The sequence below is a fragment of the Arabidopsis lyrata genome, assembly GCF_000004255.2.
Source record: "Arabidopsis lyrata subsp. lyrata unplaced genomic scaffold ARALYscaffold_8, whole genome shotgun sequence".
Taxonomy (NCBI): Eukaryota; Viridiplantae; Streptophyta; class Magnoliopsida; order Brassicales; family Brassicaceae; genus Arabidopsis; species Arabidopsis lyrata.
Genome location: NW_003302548.1, coordinates 5868426 through 5889489, shown reverse-complemented (window position 1 = coordinate 5889489; position 21064 = coordinate 5868426). Strand labels below are relative to the sequence as shown.

At 31.7% G+C, this 21064-nt stretch overlaps 2 protein-coding genes across 2 annotated transcripts; one reads left to right on the top strand and one right to left on the bottom strand.

Annotated features, from left to right (window-relative positions):
* Window positions 1-10765: 10765 nt before the first annotated feature.
* LOC9301562 (BRI1 kinase inhibitor 1) lies at window positions 10766-12202 on the bottom strand. The gene has a single exon (XM_002863696.2). It carries the CDS (start codon window positions 11989-11991, stop codon window positions 10981-10983), a length of 1011 nt encoding a protein of 336 aa, XP_002863742.1. The 5' UTR covers window positions 11992-12202; the 3' UTR covers window positions 10766-10980.
* A 3205-nt stretch (window positions 12203-15407) lies between these two features.
* LOC9299818 lies at window positions 15408-15822 on the top strand. Its single transcript, XM_002865441.2, has one exon. It carries the CDS (start codon window positions 15408-15410, stop codon window positions 15753-15755), a length of 348 nt encoding a protein of 115 aa, XP_002865487.1. The 3' UTR covers window positions 15756-15822.
* Window positions 15823-21064: the final 5242 nt, after the last annotated feature.

Here is a 21064-nt window from a genome sequence, read left to right as displayed (position 1 = left end):
ATTTAACCCACTGCCTGTTATAAATATTTGTTTTTAAAAAATCAAATTAGAGTATTTATTGATGATCTCTTACTAATAAAAGGTCTTCATTGAGGCTTCTCCTTGTGTCCACATCAGCATCTTAGAAAACTTTCTCATGCTGCCACATCATCTAATTGTATTCTTATAGAGAAAGCCACGTCAGCCAATAAAACGAAGCCGTCCAAAATAAAAATCTCATCAACCTCCTCTTCTCCTTACCTGAAGCGTTTTACCTTTAACCCTAGACCCATCGTCTCCCACATTGCCACGATTTATTCGGTTTCAGACTTATCCACTACAAGAAAACAGGCGATTACCGACTACGATCGGCGACTAATTGTGTAGTCGCTAAATTAGACGACTAATATACGACTATTATACGACTAATGTTACGACTACAATTATAGTCGTCGTATTGTCGCTAATTAACGACTACATACTGTAGTCATTCTAATAGTCGTAAATTAGTGACTATTATACGACTATAATTAAAACCCCGACTATAGTCGTATTTTAGTCGCTAAATTGGCGACTATATTGAATGACTAATGACTGTAGTCGCTAAATTGGCGACTATATTGAATGACTAATGACTGTAGTCGCTAAATAGGCGACTATTTAGCGACTGATTCGGCGGGTCGCATAATAGTCGTTAAAAAGTCGGTAAATAGTCGTAAAATGCCGGTAAAAAACATGTTTTTTTCATGAAGAGGTAGATGGGGTTGGTGTACCGGTTTTTGGCGAGTAAAAGTAATAGTCGTATTTTAGTCGCTGTTTAGTCACCAAATTTGTCTATATAACAAAAATCACTCTCTTTTCTCTTCATTACAACAAACATAATCAACACTTAAAAGAAAAAAAAAACAGAGCGTTTATAAGAAAAAAAAACGTTTATAGTTATTTATTCTAGAGGAATGGCGGAAAATTACAATTATGGCGGTAATGACGGCGGTAATTATCAAGAGTGGATGTACAAGAGGTTCGATGAAGCAACGGGAAATTTTTCAAAAGAATTTGAAGCGGGTGTGGAGGAATTCTTGACGTTTGCAAATAGCCAACCTATAGTCCAGAGTAATCGCGGTAAATTTCACTGTCCTTGTAGTGTTTGCAAGAACAATAAACATATCTCGGGTAGAAGAGTTATGAGTCATCTGTTTAGTCATGGATTTATGGTAGATTATTATGTTTGGTATAAACATGGAGAGGAACTCAATATGGATATAGGACCAAGTTACATTGATAGGACGTATGTAAGTGAGAATTATGAAGTAGGTTACAATGCAGGAAGAGCGGTCAGTCTTGGGTGAGGTTTTCATCAAGACCCATACTAGGCCAGATGGTACGTATGTTGATCGGAAGGCGGAGAAAATAGCAACAACATACCAGCAGAATTTGGAACTAAGGTTGTCTCAGCTAGAGGCAGATGCTTCGAGTGTTTCAGATGGCGAGTCACGTCCCCGGGAGCTCACAGCAGAGGACTGCACCACCATCTTTCTGCAGGTTAAGTTTCAATTTTCCAAATTACATTTATATAATCTGGAGTTCAATTCTCATTCTCTAATCTCAGCTGTTCTCTTACTTTTTTACAGTCCACTGAGGTAGATTCTAGAGGAATTCCGTATGGAATTGGAACAGCTGGATCTCCAAATTACATTTACTCTTGGCAAGCGCAAGCGCTATGGACAGTCTTCATCTTCATCTACATCCTTTCTGGATCTGCAAGAACAGCTGAAGGAAGCTCAACGCAAGATAGAAGAGCAGGCAGCATATAATGAAAAGAGAGATCTTGAGGAAGCTGCCCGTAAAGCTGAGCAAACCCGAGTGGCGGCTGAGCAAAAGGAGAAGCTCGCGCACTTGTCTTTGGTAGAGAAGTATCTGCGGCAAACCGATCCGCACTTCCTGGACTTCATGGCCACTCATTCAGCTCCTCAAGAAACCACAGACCCTCTCTCGCCTCTTCCTGGACTTCATGGCCACTTCATGGTTTCTCCTTTTCATCTCTCTTTTATCATGAACAAAAACTTTATCACTCTCTCAGTTTTTGATAAGTGTCTTTGATTGTGAATGGTGTGTATGTGTACTTTGATAGTGAATGATGTACTTTTGTATGTGTTTTGGCTTTTATTTGATTTGGAGTTCTTTTTTTTTATTTGGTTTTAGATTAATGTTGTTTGGGTTATGGAATCAAACTTAGAAATGAAACAAAATCGGAATCCAAACAATTTCAAAACAAAATCGGAAATGAAACAAAATCGGAATCCAAACAATTTGAAAACAAAATCCGAAATGCCAAATTCTTATATTAGTCGCAACAATAGTCGCCAATTAGTCATAAAAAAGTCGTATATTAGTCGCAATATAGTCGCTTTTATTAACGACTAAGTAATGACTGTCTTACAATAGTCGCATTTATAGTCGTAAAATAGACGCCATTTAGTCACTACAAATTAACGACTATGTATACGACTGCACTAAACAGACCTTATATGAGTGTTGATTAATCGTAACATAGTCGCCAAATAGTCATCAAATGTTACGACTAATGAGTGACTAATATATGACTCATATATATTAGTCGTATGTTTGTCGTTAAAAGGCGACTAAATTTACGACTATTTATTTTAGCGACTAAATATTTACGACTACGGGTATTAGTCGTAACCTAGTCGTATTATCCAGTTTTACGACTAAGTAGTGACTATTGTCGTAGTCGTAAAACGACTGTTTTCTTGTAGTGATCGCATCTCCTATGGCGCTTCCAATCTAGGGCTTCAAGCTTCTCTCATCTCACTTCCCAAATCTACAGTCACCGCCTTCTTGACTGGAGAATCCGAATGACAATAGGTAAGATGTCGCCCTTCTTCTTCTTCCTCTCTTCAATATATGGGTTTTTGTAATTGGTTTATATATGCAAAAATATGTTGAAATCATGTTGTTTTGCTCATGTGGAGGCAATCCTCCATTGTTTTGGTTTTGTTTGGTTATCGAGATGCACTGACTTGGTGCATGATCAAGTGAGAAGAAAAAGCGAACGCCGGGAAAAATTGGAAAGGGTGAGCGCATTTGAGGTAATTATATATGCAAAAATATGTTGAAATCATGTTGTTTTGCTCATGTGGAGGCAATCCTCCATTGTTTTGGTTTTGTTTGGTTATGGAGATGCACTGACTTGGTGCATGATCAAGTGAGAAGAAAAAGCGAACGCTGGGAAAAATTGGAAAGGGTGAGCGAATTTGAGGTAAACGAGAAACAAGAATGGAGTATATTTTGAAGGAGTATTAGTGTATGTCCATCCATGATTTGTCCCTTTACCAAAACTAATCTATAAATTTTCTCTGTTCCCTCATAAGGGCCAAACCCTACTTCAAGCACAAGTTTGTGATCCATATCTTATTAATATTTTTCCTTTTCACTTCCCTTGATTTCTGCTCAATTTTCATTAACCTTAAGGCTTTACCAGTCTATTTCTTCTTTCTAGGGAGGTATGCATAGGGAGAACACACCTCTATTTGTTAACTTTAGAATCATCGTCTTATTAAAAAGAAATGAAGGGTACAACTTCTGGGATTTTTAGCTTTTTTTTTTTTCATTTAAACAACTCCTCTTAGACATAAGAAGGATAAATAGAGTAGTATACTTTCGTCTATTCTCAAAATTTGTTTTCCACATTTTCTAAAATCTTAAGCCATAAAGAAAAGAAGATTCTTTCACCTTTCAATATATTTAGTTCTCACACATCTTTCAAATTCTTAGTGTTAGGTCGCAGGTAGTCATGTCCAGTGTGAAGAGGAAGGTGCAGGCAAAAGGTGACAATGGCAGCAGTGACGATTATGTCAATGGTAACTCTCATGTTCCTTTCAGAGACAGCTAAAGACGCTAATGGCTCATATATACTCATAGAACTTGGTGAGTTGAGGAAGATTGAAAACATTCGTATGTTGAGATGCTTAAGTAAACTAAAACAGAACAGAAAAATATGCCTTATGTTTTTGTTATCCATCATTCTTAGTTATGATGGGTGTGATCCACCATTGAACATTAAAAAAGTAGTTTTGTGCGTGGGTGTGTTAATTTTGATCCCAGTGTTCTCTTTTCATGCAAAATCATACACATTTAGATATATACATTGCTTGTGTAAAGAATACAATATGCTTTTGATGGGCAATATCGACAAAACGACAATAGACGTCGGTGGTGAATGGTATGGACTATGGAGAGACATACCAATTAACTCAAGTCTTAGTAATAACATAACAAGCAAAAGTCAATTTACTGAAAAAGGTAACATATATATAATCTTAATATGTAAAAGAATTCTCAAACTAAAATAAACGATACAGGTACATGTATAGAAATGACCCACGCGTAGCGTGGCCTAACCCCTAGTATTCTTTAAATATTGATGATATTCTTGAAAAATATCAAGTAAAACTAATTTTATATGTTACAAATAAAAATATTTAAAAATCTTATTGTAGTATATAAAATAATACATTTCAAAAAATACATGTATGAAATTTAATATAAATATTCAAATTCTGACCTGTTACTCAGTCGAAATTTTTGTTTAACTTATTTTTGGTTAAAAGAAATATATTACTCAAATGTGAATTTTTGACCCGTTAAATTTTTTTCTTCATAGATTTAACAATTTATATTCGTTTTTAAAAATTCAAATCTTGGCATATGCATAAAAAATTTACTTTTTTTTGTTATATGGATGATATGATGATTTATTTGTTTCATAAAAATAGAATCATATAAAGATGAGAGGTGAAGTATAATGACTAATAGCAAATTAATATGGTAAGTTAGATATCAAATCTTATATGTTCATTTTGATTGGTCATTCTTTTTTTTAAGTTAATAATAGAGAAAAAGATACCTAGCTACACGAAGTATGCTACAATACATGGCCACACATCCGAAGTTTCAAAATGTATCCCTAACTACACAAACTATATGTATCGCATGCCCACATATATATGTAGTCATGTCGCCAACCTCACGAACATTTTTTCCAGTACACTTTTCTGGCGTTGACCAGTTTGACCGGCGTTGACCGGCATTGACCAACATAAATATTCAAAAAAAAAAAAATTAGTTTTTTAATATTTAGAAAATTATGTTATTGAATCATTTATAATATTGTATAATTAAAAAAATATATACAATATTTTATAATTAGTTAGTTTCAATAATTTCAAAACTAAACTAAAAATAAAATAAAAATCAATTACGTAAAATAATTGTAAATGGAAAATTTTCCATACTCTCTAGTCTAAAGTTTTTTTGTATAATATGTTGTTAATTGTGTATCTAAAATTATTACAAAAATTCTTTTAATAACACCTAAAAATAAATAAAAAAATCACAATGTTTCTTTTTAATATTTATAAGATAGAAGATCTAACGAACTAGTAGAATAAAATTCAAAAAAATTTGGTTTGATTCTAATGCTTTAATATTTAAAATTCACATATTAAATATTAAATATTCGAATATTTATTTTTACGTGTTATTAAAAGAATTTTTCGTAGTAATTTTAGATACAAAAATTAACAACATATTATAACAAAAAACTTTAAACTAGAGAGTATTTAAAATTTTCTATCTACAATTATTTAACCTAATTGATTTTTATTTTATTTTTAGTTTAGCTTTGAAATTATCGAAACTAACTAATTATAAAAATCAATGCATTGAATATATATACAAAATATTTTTATATTGAATATTGTATATATTTTTTAATTATACAATATTATAAATGATTCAATAACATAATTTTCTAAATATTAAAAAACTAATTTTTTTTTTTTGAATATTTATGTTGGTCAACGCCGGAAAAGTGTACCGGAAAAAATGTTCGTGATGTTGGCGACATGACTACATATAGTTCGTATATGTGGGCATGCGATACATATAGTTTGTGTAGTTAGGGATACATTTTGAAACTTCGGATGTGTAGCCATGTATTGTAGCATACTTCGTGTAGCTAGGTATCTTTTTCCCTTAATAATATATTTTTTTTTTAATAATTAAATTAATTAAATTTCATAAATTAGTATTTGACTTGTTTATCCTTAATGAGCTAAATTAATTTACTCTTTATATTTTTATCTCTAATGGCATTCTAATGTAATAACTTACAAAGGGGAACGTTATTAAAGGGTAATTATAAATTGTACTCCCCAAATAGTATAGGATAATCTTTAGAAATATTAAATACATCAAACAAATTTTAATTAATTGACTCATGGTCGAGGTGGACCCAGTGATCCGGTGACCCATAAACCGTCCGAATCGGGTTTAAAAACACTGGTTGGAATTATTGTCTTATTGCTTCATGTGAAACTCATAAACCATGGAAACAACAGTGTTCAAGCTTTGCCTGGCAACATACATGGCGATCCGGTTTTACCTGAAGATATTGTATCCAATTACCATCAAGAGAGTGATGAATCTGACTTTCATGAGCTTATATGTAATTTTACAATTCTCTTTAGATTTTGTATAAGAGCACTCATGTAACGTTGTTTATGGTTAAATGTATATAACATACAAAACAAATCAAATGTTAGTGCCACAGTCAAAAGCAGACAACTAGTAAAACCAATTCCACCCAAGAAACCGTTGATAGAAATCAACAGTTTTGCGCCCAAGTCCTTACCCAACCTTAACACTTTTTAACAAATAGTGGTTCAGAACTAAATCGTGCACTCCAATGCATGGAAAGAAAGTGAGGTGATGACTTTTACAACTCTGGTTTGCTCATTAAACAACGATATTTTTCTAAGAATGTTAGTTCACGATAATGAATGTCGGCGCATGACCCCATCTTCATGTGCACGAGTTGTGGTCAGTTAGGTCAATGATGTTGTGATCATGTCACCATGCTTTTTGTGTCAGAAGTCATTTACTTTGTTGTGAGGCCGCCTCTAAAATCGGTAAACGCTAATATAAAGTCTCATAATGCTGCCATTTGTGAACCATGTTAACAACCCAAAATGGTAGTGTGACGTTTTCTATTAGATGATCAACCTGCCCTACGTAAGAACTTTAATAATTGCAAACTTTTGGGGTTTGTTCTGGATTTCCAAGACTAGCCTAATAAAACAAGATATGTTACTTATACCGTTCATGCAAAAAGATCAACATTCAACCGACTAATGGCGGCCGTGTGCGAATCAGAGCATGTACAATGGAAGTCTCTCATCCAAGTCTATCATGCGAAAAAGAAATAATAAAATAATAAAAAGTAATATTTAATTGTGAGAGTCTCTAAAAAATGTAGAGAAAGTCTCTCACTTGAGAGACTCTCACCACTTTTTTTAGAGACTCTCATAATTATATAATACTTTTTATTATTTTATTATTATTTTTTTTTTTTGTTTGAGAGACTTTAGTAAGAGACTCTCATTGCACATGCTCTCAAATAAAATTCTGGCTCCTAAGTGCATGGTAGAGTTGGACACCGGGCCGGTACTCTTAAAGTTTGGGATACATTTGTTATCGGACTCGTTTCTTACATTCACTTTGACATTTATTTCATGAAGAAAGAAAGGAAAAGCTTGCTGTCTAAGTTCAAAAATGGCTAATCGTTTATCAAAAAAAAAAAAGTTTAAAAATGGTGTTTATTAAAATATTGAAATCGAATATTGAATCAATTTTATTGTAGCACTAATGTTTATATTTCTCTCATTGGAGGAAAAATGGATTCCTTAAAAAATAGATACCCGCATTATCCATTTTGACTTGTTATCCCAGTCTAAATTCGAATATATACATTTTAGTCAATATCCAAACTTCCAAAGCATTTAAATAATTACATATTCATATTGAAATAATATAAAACCTAAAATCATATCAAAAGTCGAATTTATACTTTTTTTTTTTTTTTGGTAGGAAGTCGAATTTATACTTTACATTCCTACTATTTTCTTCTTCTTCTCGTATCAGACTCTTTTTTACTCGAACGTAAGAAATTCAGCTAAAGATAACTCATTGGTGTCCCCAATGATTGCCCCTTTCGTTATATATACATGTTTAGTTACTAGTCAGTAGTCGACTCCAGCTATGCCTATATATGAGCAAGAACAAAAGGTGGATGATCGAAATTCTGCATAAACAATTTAACGCTACAAGGAAAGAAATTACGATAACCATCACCAAACTGATTTATTTTTGTTTTTGTCAATTTTAAAGTTTGAACTTTTGATTGTCAAAAAGGGAGAGATTGCATTCACTACTATTAAAAACCGTTTTTGAGAATTTGCTTTCAAAACAAACAATACGGAAGTCTATCAAACACCAAACGAGGACATGAAGACCAAAATTTTTCGGTGAGTTGTAGTTTTCATCGACATCAAGACAATTTCTGATTTTGGGAAGAATGTAGAATAGGATTAAGCTTTAATTGGTAAATACTTGACTTTTAACAGTTTTGGCTTGTATTTTTACTTGGGCTTTTTCTTTCTGAAATTGTCTCCTTCTTTAGGGTTGTTGTTTCCCGGGATTTCAACATTTTCCGTTGGTTTAGTGTCTAACCTGCACTTGGAAGAAGAACTAGAAAAAGGAAAAAATATAGTGAGATGCCCTCAGCTTTTGTCCAGGATTGGCATTCTCAAAGAAAAAAAAGGAATTGATCGATCTCTTCCTCGAAACAAACAAACGCATTGAATCCACAATTGATTGTAGTTTTGAGTTATATCGAAATCCTTACATATATCTTTCTTCCGTTGACATATGTAATTCATCAATTTTTAATATATTTCAAAGGACAAAAACAAAATCGACGAAAACATATTCAAAGTATATGAACTATGTATGTTTAATGGAAATGTTAGATCGATTAACTGTTATAATGAATGAGATTTTTTGAAGGTTTACATGCATTTCCGTACAAGAGAAAAAGAAAAGCTTGATGTCCAAGTTTCAAGAATAAAAAATGGTGTTTATGGAGGTATCGACATCATATTGAATCAATATTACAAATTGTGGCTCTAATGATTGTACTTCGTTCATTGGAGGATGCATTGACATATATATAAGGAGTTATATATGTTCATAGTTGAAAAGTAGAAAGTTAGAAACAAAGATGTTGCTGTAAAATAATGATGTTCATTATAAACTTCGAAAAGGTATTGCCGTTGTGAAGAACATGAAGAAATTCTTTTTGCAAGCACGAATCAAAGCAAAGATTAATAAAAAGGATTGACATGGTATCAGAGAATACGATCTTGTAAACCCTAAATTTTTTTTTCTCTCTCGAAGAACACCTCTCGGTCTCTTCAACCTTTCTCTCTTCTTCCTCTGTTTTTGTACTCACAGTCCTCAAACAACCCTGTACCATCTTTGGCGAGAAAGAAATGCTAGGAGACATGGAGAAATCCCTATGCCTCAAGCCCAACTAATAAAAAGGATTGACAAAAACGTCCGCAACCGACTTAGCTCGATCTCCACTGGTGGCTTTGAGGAAGGTCTCCAGATGTGGTTTGCCTCAAGATTGTAGCTGCAACAAGTGATCCCTCCAAAACTCTCTGTTGTAATTTCAAAACATCAGCAAAACAGGCGCATTCATTGTAACACGTTTTTTTGGTTGAATATAATTTTACATTCATTCAAAAAAAAAAAAACAAAGCAAAGATTAATGGGGAGTTGCCTTCTTGAATCTATAAATGTTTGCATTTACTTAGCGTGTGTTATTGTTGAAGTTAATTGTAACACTTTAAGTACCTTTATATGCTGTTAAAGCAATACCTCTTTGCAGGTCAATGATTGGTGGTTAGTGTAAAAACCGACACATACGTGGTTAAATCTTGTGTCTTGTTTTTTATACTAAAAATGTAAATATTTCATTGAAAATGAAAAAATATTAGATTTTACGAGAATGTATAACCTATGGATTAAGGCTTCGAATGGTGACAGCTGTTTGGGCGGTGCAGGACAAGCAGTTGTAGAGATATGATACGGTTTTACTGCGGTGCGGTTGTTAGAAACGCATCATGCGGAATAAGTGTGATTTATATAAAGAAAGCGGTACTAGAGAATGTTTGAATGGTGACTATTATAAGTGTGGTATAATATATTATTTATTTAAACTTTGATTAATAATTTCTCAATTTCAAGTTTTTGAATTATTTTTGTTTAGTAAAGAAAATTGTTCATACTGGTAATTTAATTGTATAAAAAATTCCAGAATTTTTTGAACTGGAAAAAATAAAAATAAAATAGTACCGCAGCAAACCACACAATATTAGAGAATTCTTAACTGCACTATGCGTTCTTCAAAACTAAGCTAAAAAGGTACACTTTTGATTTTTTTTTATTTTTTATTACGTAAGTGTGTTTTTTGTCCCACACATACAAATAATGTCATGAATGGAGACATGATATAGGAACGCATCTCGTGTATCAAAGTTCCGCTCTAAACATTCAAGACCTTAGTCTATAGCAAAAAAAAGGAAGATAAAAATATGGAAGCAAAGAGAATCTCTTGTGTCATTTTATTTTTTATGCTAGTCTCCACCACAATCAATGGTTTTGCTCTAACATTGGTTATGTCGCAGAGACAAGTAAACGAAGAGAGCCGATCATAAACCCCATCTCTTCTTTTGCTTTTCAAAATGAAACTCTTCTCATTTACTCATCTTTTTGGTCATCCCCAATTTGTGGAAACAAACAATAAAACCCAGCCTGGACTTGTTGTTATCTATCTATTATTCTAACAAAGTTGTCACAATTTTCTTTAAAATAAATCTCTTTTATTATTATAAATGAATTATGGGGACACATAGTATAGGAACAGTAACTCCTTTTTCTATACTATACACGAAATAAATAATTACCTCTACTGTAATTCTTAAATTCCACGTCACACACTAACACTTTGTTTTTTTCTTTTTTTTCTTTCCGACAAGAAAGAACAACAGATTAAGGACAAAAGAAAAAACCAAATCAAGAATCCTTAACCTTATCATCACGATCAACGGCGCTTGAGTTCTTGCAATGAGCAATGGCCGCTTGTATCGCAGCTTGTAACTCTTCCATGGTACTATCACTAGACGATGATGACGTGGACCCCGAGCTTGACGATAGTCCGGCCGTGGACACACGGAGATGTCCACTATTAGTCGGAGATGTTCTCATCGACGCCGGAGCCGAGAACAACTCACCTCTCCTTCCTCTAATCAGATCTCTCTTGTTGTATGATCCATTAATCATTGTTTTGCTGTTTCCGTTTGGACCCATAAGAGAGGAAGAGAAAGAATAAGAAGAAGTCTGTCTTCTGTTTCTAAACTGCGTGCCGTTTCCTCTTTTCTGAAACAACATCCTTATGTACTTCTTGACGGCGTGACTTAGGTCTAAGCTCATAGGTTTCTTGATCTTCTGTTGCTGCTGTTCTTGTTCTCGCTCGTTGCTTTCAAAACCCTTTCTCCATTTTGATAAACCAAAGAGAGAAAATGACTTCATGGGTTTGGTTTTTACCCGAGAAAGATTCTCGCTCTCTGCTTTGTCGCTGGTGTTGTCGTTCTTTGCCTCCGTACTGATGGTTGTGATAGCGTTTTCAGTGTTGTTGTTGTTTGTGGGCTGGTCAGGTAATATATCTTTGACGGGGAGGGTAAATCCGTCATTATAAGAACTGGTGGATGTTCGAGGAGAGACAGGGAGGTGGGAGAGGAGGTGGAGAGGAAGAAGATGGCCGTGGAAGAAGATCTCATCGGCCGGAGATAAGTCGACGGCGAAAGGATCGGTTTGTTGATAAGACGATGTCGTTTTTGTTGAACCTCTAAGAGTAGGGCTGATATGTTTTGAGGAAGAAGAGAGAGGCTGGAGAGAGATAGTGAAAGAGAAGTCATGAGAAGGAGAAGAACAAGTAGATGATATTGGTGAAGCTTCTTGTTTAGGGTTTTGCTTTTCAGAAAAAGTTTGAGAACTGTTCTTCACCTGTTGTAGATTAGTTTCCATGATGATTGAGGAAGAAAAAGAAGAAAAATCAGAAAAGGGAAAAGGGATTTTTGTGTTGATCAAAGGATATGATGGTATAATAATATTATTATTAGGTTCGGTCTTGAAACTTTCATTAAGTGGGGTTCTATGTTTTTTTTTTATGCCTTTATTTATTTATGATTATTAGTATTTTTCCGGTTTTTATGTAAAGGTAGAAGAATATGACAAAATCTTTTCTTGTGGAGAAGATAAGGAAGCCGTGGAGAGAGACGGTCAATACAAATGTAGTAGACGAATTGTGTCGTGGAAAAAAGAATGTAATGCCAAAAATACATGTTAGTGTGGATGTGAAAGCCCATTGGTTCGAGTTGGGATGGACATATTTGTTGGAATGTTTGGTTCGATTCGACATCCGTTTTGATTTGTCTTGAATTTTTAGTTATCTAGAGATTTATATATGGATGTATTGCGGGTATGTTTTTAGTTGGAAGCCCAGAATTAGCCCAAATTTAACATGGTATCAGAGCCCAAGGTTCAAATTCTGGTGGACCTAGAAAAGTGGATACGGACATACCTCAAACCCGAGTAATGGGGGCCCGAGAAAGGGGCTTATTATCGGTCCGAGTGAGGGATCGAGGAGGTGTGTTAAGATCCATGTGGTCCTTAGATTGAAGGGGAGATTGTTGGAGATACAATCAAAGTCCCACATCGGAAGTTTGATGGGACAATCAATAATATATAAAGGGTTAGTGCCAATCCACTAATTGCCAATTGGTTTTTAGTTGGAAGCCCAGAATTAGCCCAAATTTAACAATATTACCTCTAATGTTTGGTTCGATTCGATATCCGTTTTGATTTGTCTTGAATTTTTAGTTATCTAGAGATTTATATATGGATGTATTGCGGGTATGAATAGAGAACGATCGATATAGATTTGAATATAGGGTATTCGTTCCTAATCCAAAATAATAAAATTTTATTCATCGTAGAAATACGTTAGTCTTATTGGAATGCCAGTGAACATAAGATAAGCGATTTAACCATTGTGGGTGAACCAAACCAAATTGTTCGCTAGACAATGTGAGGGACTTCTCTCTTAGTTTATGCCATGTCGTCACCTTTTTAAAACATGGATATGTTTAATTAGATGGTTTTGAGAAGCTACACATGAGTTTTTTCTTCTAAAGAGTATCCAAACCTCAAGCTACAAAAAGAGACTAAATATGACGAAGATGCTGATTTAGTTATGGGCTTGGTAATCCAAGGGTCAATTTGTTATTTTTTTTTTCTGGATTTAAGGGTTGGATTCTTGGAGTGGAATTGAAACTCTTGGTTGGAAAATTCAGCCTAGTGAATTGTCCTTGACAAGACTTTAGAGGGAAATGAATGGACGAGGGATGCAATCTCGTCCGAAGAGTCAAAGCACTTGTTTTGCCATAGGTTGTGTAATGCTTGTATGTGCCTGTTCATTTGTTTACTTCTTTCCTTTTATCAAACAAAGAACCCCTTGATATGCTCCCCCTACAAGCAATAAGAGCAGACTCGGTCCTTATACAAGCGGACCAGGTCCATGCCATGCAGCCGTAAATATAATAGGTAGATTTTAACTAGTGAAATTGGTTTTTACCTTTAGTAGAAGCGTTAAGGTGGGTGTTTCAAATCCTTCCTACTCTATCTTATCTATTTTATTTATCTTACTAATTAGTAGGTCTAAATTTCGTTTATCTTGTTGCCCATTAATTTTTATGGAAAAAATATTTGACATCTGTTTAGAAATCAAAGTTAATGCGGGTCGGGTATACCTAAGTCATTTGACTAAGGAGACTGACTACAACATGATTGCAATAGTAATGAAGTAAACAATCTCTTAACCAGGACTTGTATCTTTGGGTCATATTTGCCAGAAGTTTGTGCTTTGTGTGATGTGATACTGTTACTTTATCATTCAAATTTAGTCCCACATTCTTGTAAGAGTATGATATTAGAATGATACTCCGAAGCTAGCATGTACAAATGGGGTGGACACAATTGGAAAAACTTAATCGTGGATAATAAATGCCTAGATCAAGAACGATATACCGCTGGAGGAACAGTAGGATATTAATTCGACTTGTTAAAGGGCTACTTGCTGAGATTATGAGTTGCATGGTCGAGTGAGTACAGATGGCACCATAAAGTGTGTAACAATCCAGTCCTATTTTTATGATGATCAATCTACTAAACTAGTTAGACATTTTAAAACAATACTTCAACCAGCCATTTTCCGTAAAAGTTTGTTCCGCTCAAATTGGTGTTGTGCTCGTCCAATTAAACTTGTGATCCAATGTTCTTTCACTATTTCACTTGATGCATTCAATTATTGTCTTGGCTGGATTGATGAGGAGATTGAGCCGATGAATGCACTGTAGATGAGTTTGTCTTGGTGAAGCCATTTGGAAAAGTCTGGATTTGTTGAAGTACTCGTTGTCCCTACTAGAGTTTATTAACTTCCTGATCCACGAAAAAAACATTTAAAACATTTGATTAGATTTTATTTAGTGGTATATATTCTTAACAAATCAATCCAATCGGATCCTAATTATCATGTACTTTTTGATATGTTAGGATTAAGTTGTTTTGAAATGATGGATGTTTCATCATTATTGGTTATTTGTTTCTATAATCTTTTATTGATATGCAATTTTAATTGATATTTTTAAAATATACGGTTATATAATAGCTATTGTCTAGTTATACTAGTTAACATAAATCTAATAACAAAACTATATTTGATATTCTAAAACCATTTATTTGCTCTTGTGGATTTCATATTAGCCTATAAAATATTTGAATACCTTCGAATAAGTTGTATGTCGAATATACTTTTACTAACATTTATTAGCCCATTAGATTAAGAATATTGTGAGAAAATGATTTTTATATAAATAAAATAATAGTTTTTACAATGTGAGTTATGCTTTTAAAAGTTTCATAATTAAGTACATTTCTACTTATAAATAGTTAGAACTTTTGACTTTTCTACTTATAAATAGTTAGAACTTTTGACTTATGTGGCTTATATATATATGTCAATTTGAACCTCGTACTCATTAATAATTTGGTTTAGGATATCGAAAGAAAATAAAATTAACAATCAGTTTATTATATTGAATTGGATACCGTTACTTGTATTTAGTTTTTTTTTTTTTAAAAAATTGAAACGTTGATAGAAACTATTAACTTTAAGTATTGTAGTATATGTTTTGTCAAAATTTTAATTGCCATTAAATATTACGTTAACTTTATAGTTTTTTTTATAGTGACGTTGTGATTTTAAAGACCTATATATAGGTTCGATAACTTCATTTTTCAAATAACAAATACAAATCATTGTTTCTTACAATTATTTTTCATAAAATAGGAATAATTCTTGTATATTTCAAGCGTAAGTAGATATGTCTAAATTTAGCTCTCAAATTACCACTCTATTTATTGTTGTAACTTTGGTGTGTGCGTTTGTTCTGGTTTTCTCAGTCGAAGAAGCTGAAGCAAAATTATTATGGAATACTTGTCTTCTTAAAATCACTCCTAACTGTGCGTTGGATATAATCGCTGTTGTCTTTGAAAATGGAACCATCTCTGATCCTTGTTGCAACGATCTCATCAAAGAAGGGAAAATGTGTCACGATAAGCTTATTAAATATATTGCAGATAAACCCATGTTAATTGCCCACGAAACAGAATACTTGAAGAAGAGTGATGACTTGTGGAATCATTGTGTCTCAATCTCCAAAAGTGCTTGAAATATGTATTGCTTGTACTATTTTTTACCGAATAAATTGATATTTCTGTGTTGTTACAGTTATTTTACCACAAACATTTATATTTTAACTTTACTACAGTATTAACTGAAGCGAATTTTCTCTAAAAAAGAAGAACTTAATTTTTTTATTTTCTATTGGCACTTCAAAACAAATTTTTCTGTTAAGAGTTGAATAATAATTTTAAAGTTAAGTATTAAGAGTAGCTACAAATATTATTGAGTGAATTTAATTTTTATATCTGTTTTTTTTAGAGTAATATGTTTTTGATAATTCAACAAAGTTTACCATTTTTTTCTCAAAGCATTTATAGAACATAATTTTTATAAATTCAAAAACAATTAATATATCCTTGATCTCTAGTCTTTAATTCAATAACCTTAAATCAAGACCTCATAAAAATAACCAAAACGTTTTCAAGGAGATTTTTAATTCGATTTTCAATGTGAAAACGAAAACTTGAATGGGTGAGACAAATTTGAATATGATATAGATTAAATACTTTGACTTTATAAATATTCATAGGAAAAATTTGCATTTCCTAATGGATCTGTTAGTTCACATGCATCTTAATTAGTGTTAAATCATATCTAAGGATTAGTGATATTTGTGGTTTCATTTGTTTTGAAAAGATGGATGTTTCACCATTTGTGGTTATTTGTTTCTATAATTTTTAACTGCTATGCAATTTTAAATGATATGTTTTTAAATATACTGTTATATAATAGCTATTGTCTAGTTATAATAGTTGATTCCTTAACATATATCTAATAAAAAACTATATTTGATATTCTAAAACCATTTATTTGCTCTTGTGGATCTCATATTAGCCTATAAAAATTTTGAAAACCTTCGATTAAGTTGTATGTCGAGTACACTTTTACTAACATTTATTAGTCATTTAGATTAAGAGTATTGTGAGAAAAATGATTTTTTATATAAATAAAATAATAGTTTTTAGATACAATGTGAGTTAGGCTTTAAAAATTTTCATAATTAAATATATTTATACTTATAAATAGTTAGACCTTTTAATTTATTTGGCTTAGAACTATATATATGTCAATTTGAACCACATACTCATTAATAATCTGGTATAGGATATCCAAATAAAATAAAATTAATCAACAGTTTCTTATACTGAATTAAATATCGTTACTTATATTTTGTTTTTTACAAAACAAATTTGAAACATTGATAGAAACCATTAACTTTGAGTATTGTAGTAAATTTTTGGTCAAAATTTTAATTGTCACTAAATATTACGTTAACTTTATAGTTTTTTTTATAGTTATGTTGTGATTTCAATGAACTATATATAGGTTAGATAACATCATTTTTCAAATAACAAATACCAATCATTGTTCCTTACAATTGTTTTCATAAATAAGAATAATTCTTGTATAATTCAAGAGTAAGTAGATATGTTTTTGGGAGGCCCAATAATTAATATATATAAACTCGTTATCCCAACCGTGACGATAGCATGCGAATCCAAGGTGGTCGACAAGCTCATACCCATCGAGAAGAGCATAAACTTGGAGCTTCCACATGAGGAAGTTTTGTGTTTTTACCTTTGAGACGTTTGACATATTGATATTGAGAACAGAGTTGATGGAGATTGTTCCACTGTTGTTTTTAAAGGAAGACATGGTGACGGCTAGGGAAAAAAATGAGAATTTTATCTTAGGAGCTTTTAGCTCTGATACTATATAAGGATTGAATGATTCTTATTAAACCTAGAATGAGACATTACATATATATATAGACTCATCTAAGGGTTTAGGGTAAAAGTTAATTACAATTAGATACCTCAACTGATCATTTACTTATACTCCTATATTTCATTTATTTATTTTTTTCTTTGAAGTTTAGCAGCCAAATTAAACTCTTTCCTCAGGAAAAAGAAACATTTGCTTTCGATTAATTTATATCTCTAAGTAAACACGAGCGTGAGTCATGGGTTTCACTAAAATGTTGACCGCATTTGTTTAAAACATCGAAGTAAACTTATTTGGAGGTTTGTTGAAGGAAAATAAATTACTTGAAAGTTTAAATTGGATATAAAAATATTTGGAGATTTTAGTTTGAAAATAGGTAAGAGTCCGTGCTATACATATGCGAATTTTAATGGGAAAATTTCAAAAATACTCTTTTTACTGTATATTTTTTTCAAAAATATCCCAAGATAATGTCTAATTTCAGTTATACCTTTTTTGCAAAATTTTATAAGGTTTTATAGATATGATTAAAATTCTATTTCTCATTGTTTTACACGGTTTTAAAAGATTTCAAAAGGTTTTATAAAGGTGATTTGAAGGTTAAATCATTGCACGTATCGCCATAGATATCAAGGGGCACTTTTGAAAATATTTTTGGTTGGAAGAACTTTTGAAAAAGGACATTTTTACTATAAAGAGGGCAATTTTCAAAAATTTCCAATCTTAATTTATTTAGTTTATGTTTGATTATATTGATAATAAAAATATAAACATATTTTGCAAGAGTACATAATGGTTTTTGAGTTCTATAATATGTCACGTAAACATGAATTAAAACGAAACATCTTCTAAATTACCAGGTTTCTCAGTGGAATTGCTGTGACTATGGTGAATTGATGGCTTAATATATATAATTTTATTTTATCATTATTCTAATATATATATCAGACATATACATAAATATTTTTTTATCATTATTCTAATATATAAGTTTTATATAATTATCAATATAGGTATATAGAATATATATGTTTTAATTTATTAAGAAATTTTATTTTTGTTGGAAATTTTTAGAATTAAATTTTGATGTTTGTTGTGAAAAATAAATTTCTTTAAAATTTGAAAGAAATTTTGTTAATGTTTTAAAGTAACCGAATGTTTTAATAATTTAACCACTAAATTTCAAAACCAAAACCAAAATTTGCAGAAAAACAAAAAAAAGTGAAAAAAAAATATATAAAATGAAGAAAAAAAACTATCAATAACAATTTCTCAAGAAAACAAAATATGGAATTCTTATTCTTTTTGAGATCGACAAATTTCTTAAAGGGAACTTGGAAATGCTCATTTTCCAATATCACTTTCCAAAAATGCCCTTTCCCTAAAATATTATCAAAAATGCACTTAAAATTTTGAGATCTACCCAAATACTTGTAGTCTTGTAAAATAATACATAAACTATTTATGTACTTATGTAAAACCTTAGAAATATCTTATAATACCTTATAAATACCTTGTAAACCTTTATCAAATATATAAATATCTTACAAGACTTTATTAAATAAGTAAGGAAAGTTGTATTTTCCTTCCTTTGTGTGCATCCCAAAACCTCATATTTGAAACTTATAGATCATTTACACCACTCAGGACAGTTTCCACTCAAGCATTGGCGGAACTTCCCTCATGTGAACCCATGGAGCCAAAGACTAGCCATTTTTTGGAGCCAGTTGCTTACAATTCACAGCGAGTCTATTCTGATTACTTTGGAAGCTTTCTAAAGCCATATTCAGTGAATTTGGATATCCATAGACATCACTATTACTCGTTCATGCTATCAAAACTCAAGAAGACTTTCCTATTTCGGCCATGCACCATCTTTAATGTCCAACGACTCTTTTCATCTAATTTTTGTGATTTGTTTCCTTTGTTTAGACTTATTAAAAATGTAGAAGAGCCTATATAAGCTCACATTCGTCCCTTTTAACATTCACATATTATTTTAGAATGATTTAGAACAATATTTTCTTTCAAAATTTGTCTTTGAGTTTGTCATCTCAAGCCAGTGAGGATTCACTTGTCTTGTCTGATTTTTGAGCTGAATAACTTGTGGATTCAAAAAAAGAAAACAAAAAAAACAAACTTGTGGATTCAAGTTGTTTAAATCGTTTGTTGAGTGTGCATTCATTCGACAAAACTTCCATCCTCTATCTGTATCAACGCCCATCAACCATCAAAGTTTCAAACCTTTGCTTATGTTAATTAATTCATCGGATGGATTAATCGCGTGTTTGCATCAATATCTATTGGTGTTATGCAGTTATGTTTTGCTTGTGTTGTCGAGGTTAAACATATGAATATTTTTTACCATATTTATGTAGTTAAATACCTAATTTTTAAGACGTATGCAATTTGGTCTTAAGTTAAAAATAAGGATATACATTTTATATTGCTTCATCTCTAGTTGACTAGTTTACGTTTAATTTATATTAATGACTAGAAAATATAAGAACAATAATCATCAAGTAATATATATATATATATATATGCACTTTTAATTGATTATCTGACTAAATATTACATAGAAATTTTTGAGGAAGAATTAATATTGCATATTAAAGGAAAAAGCTAACAAAATAAAATATTTAAAACAGAAAATATATTGGATATGAAAATTATTGTTCTTTGCTAATCAATTTATATTTTAGATTTACACTATAATTTTCCGAATTGTGTATTTGATATAAATTTTATGCCTCAAATAGTAATATAAAAGTTTTATATATTATACAGAACTAAGATTTTAATATCTAGGGATCAAACTTCATAATCCGAATTTCTAGCTGGATTGAAATAGATTTCGAATTCCGGTTAATAATCAGCCTAGCTGGGGTTTGTGTTAATGTGTCCCTTGGATGAACAAAAATTCACGTGGATGGAATGTAGCTGCGAGAGAAAGATTCATTTTGGTACAAAGGACAAATAGAAAGTTACCAAATATTTTGTGGAACCATTCATTCGATAAGATTCGTCATGGGGAATTGAGTGAGTACAACATTATGTCGCTTTGTCATTCATTCGTACATGAAACGACTTCTGTCCAAAAGCCAATCTATGTCAACATGGATAGATACTTCGTTCTCTTCCTCTTAAATGACCTCAACGTAATTTAAAGCTGGATTTTGTTATGTCCTACTTTGCTTTCTTTCTCCAATCGTACAAATTTTAATTTCTTTTGTTGAAGTCATATATATAGATCAAACTCTTTCATCTTTGTCACTCCTTGTCTACTATGCATATGGACTCGATGTTAATTTATACATTCTCTTATATGTAACATGCCAAAAATCTAGAAATGTGTTTAACCGTTGGCAAAAAGCCGAAAACTTGTTTATATTTAAAGGTTTGGATACATATTGTTTAGAAATATTCAAAAATACCACACAGATGCATTTTCATAAATAAATAAAAATTGATAAATCACTTTTCTTATACAATAGGAAAATTCAATCTATATAATGTGTACTTTATTGAATTTGTTACACTGAATTTATGTAGCTTATGTGTATTATA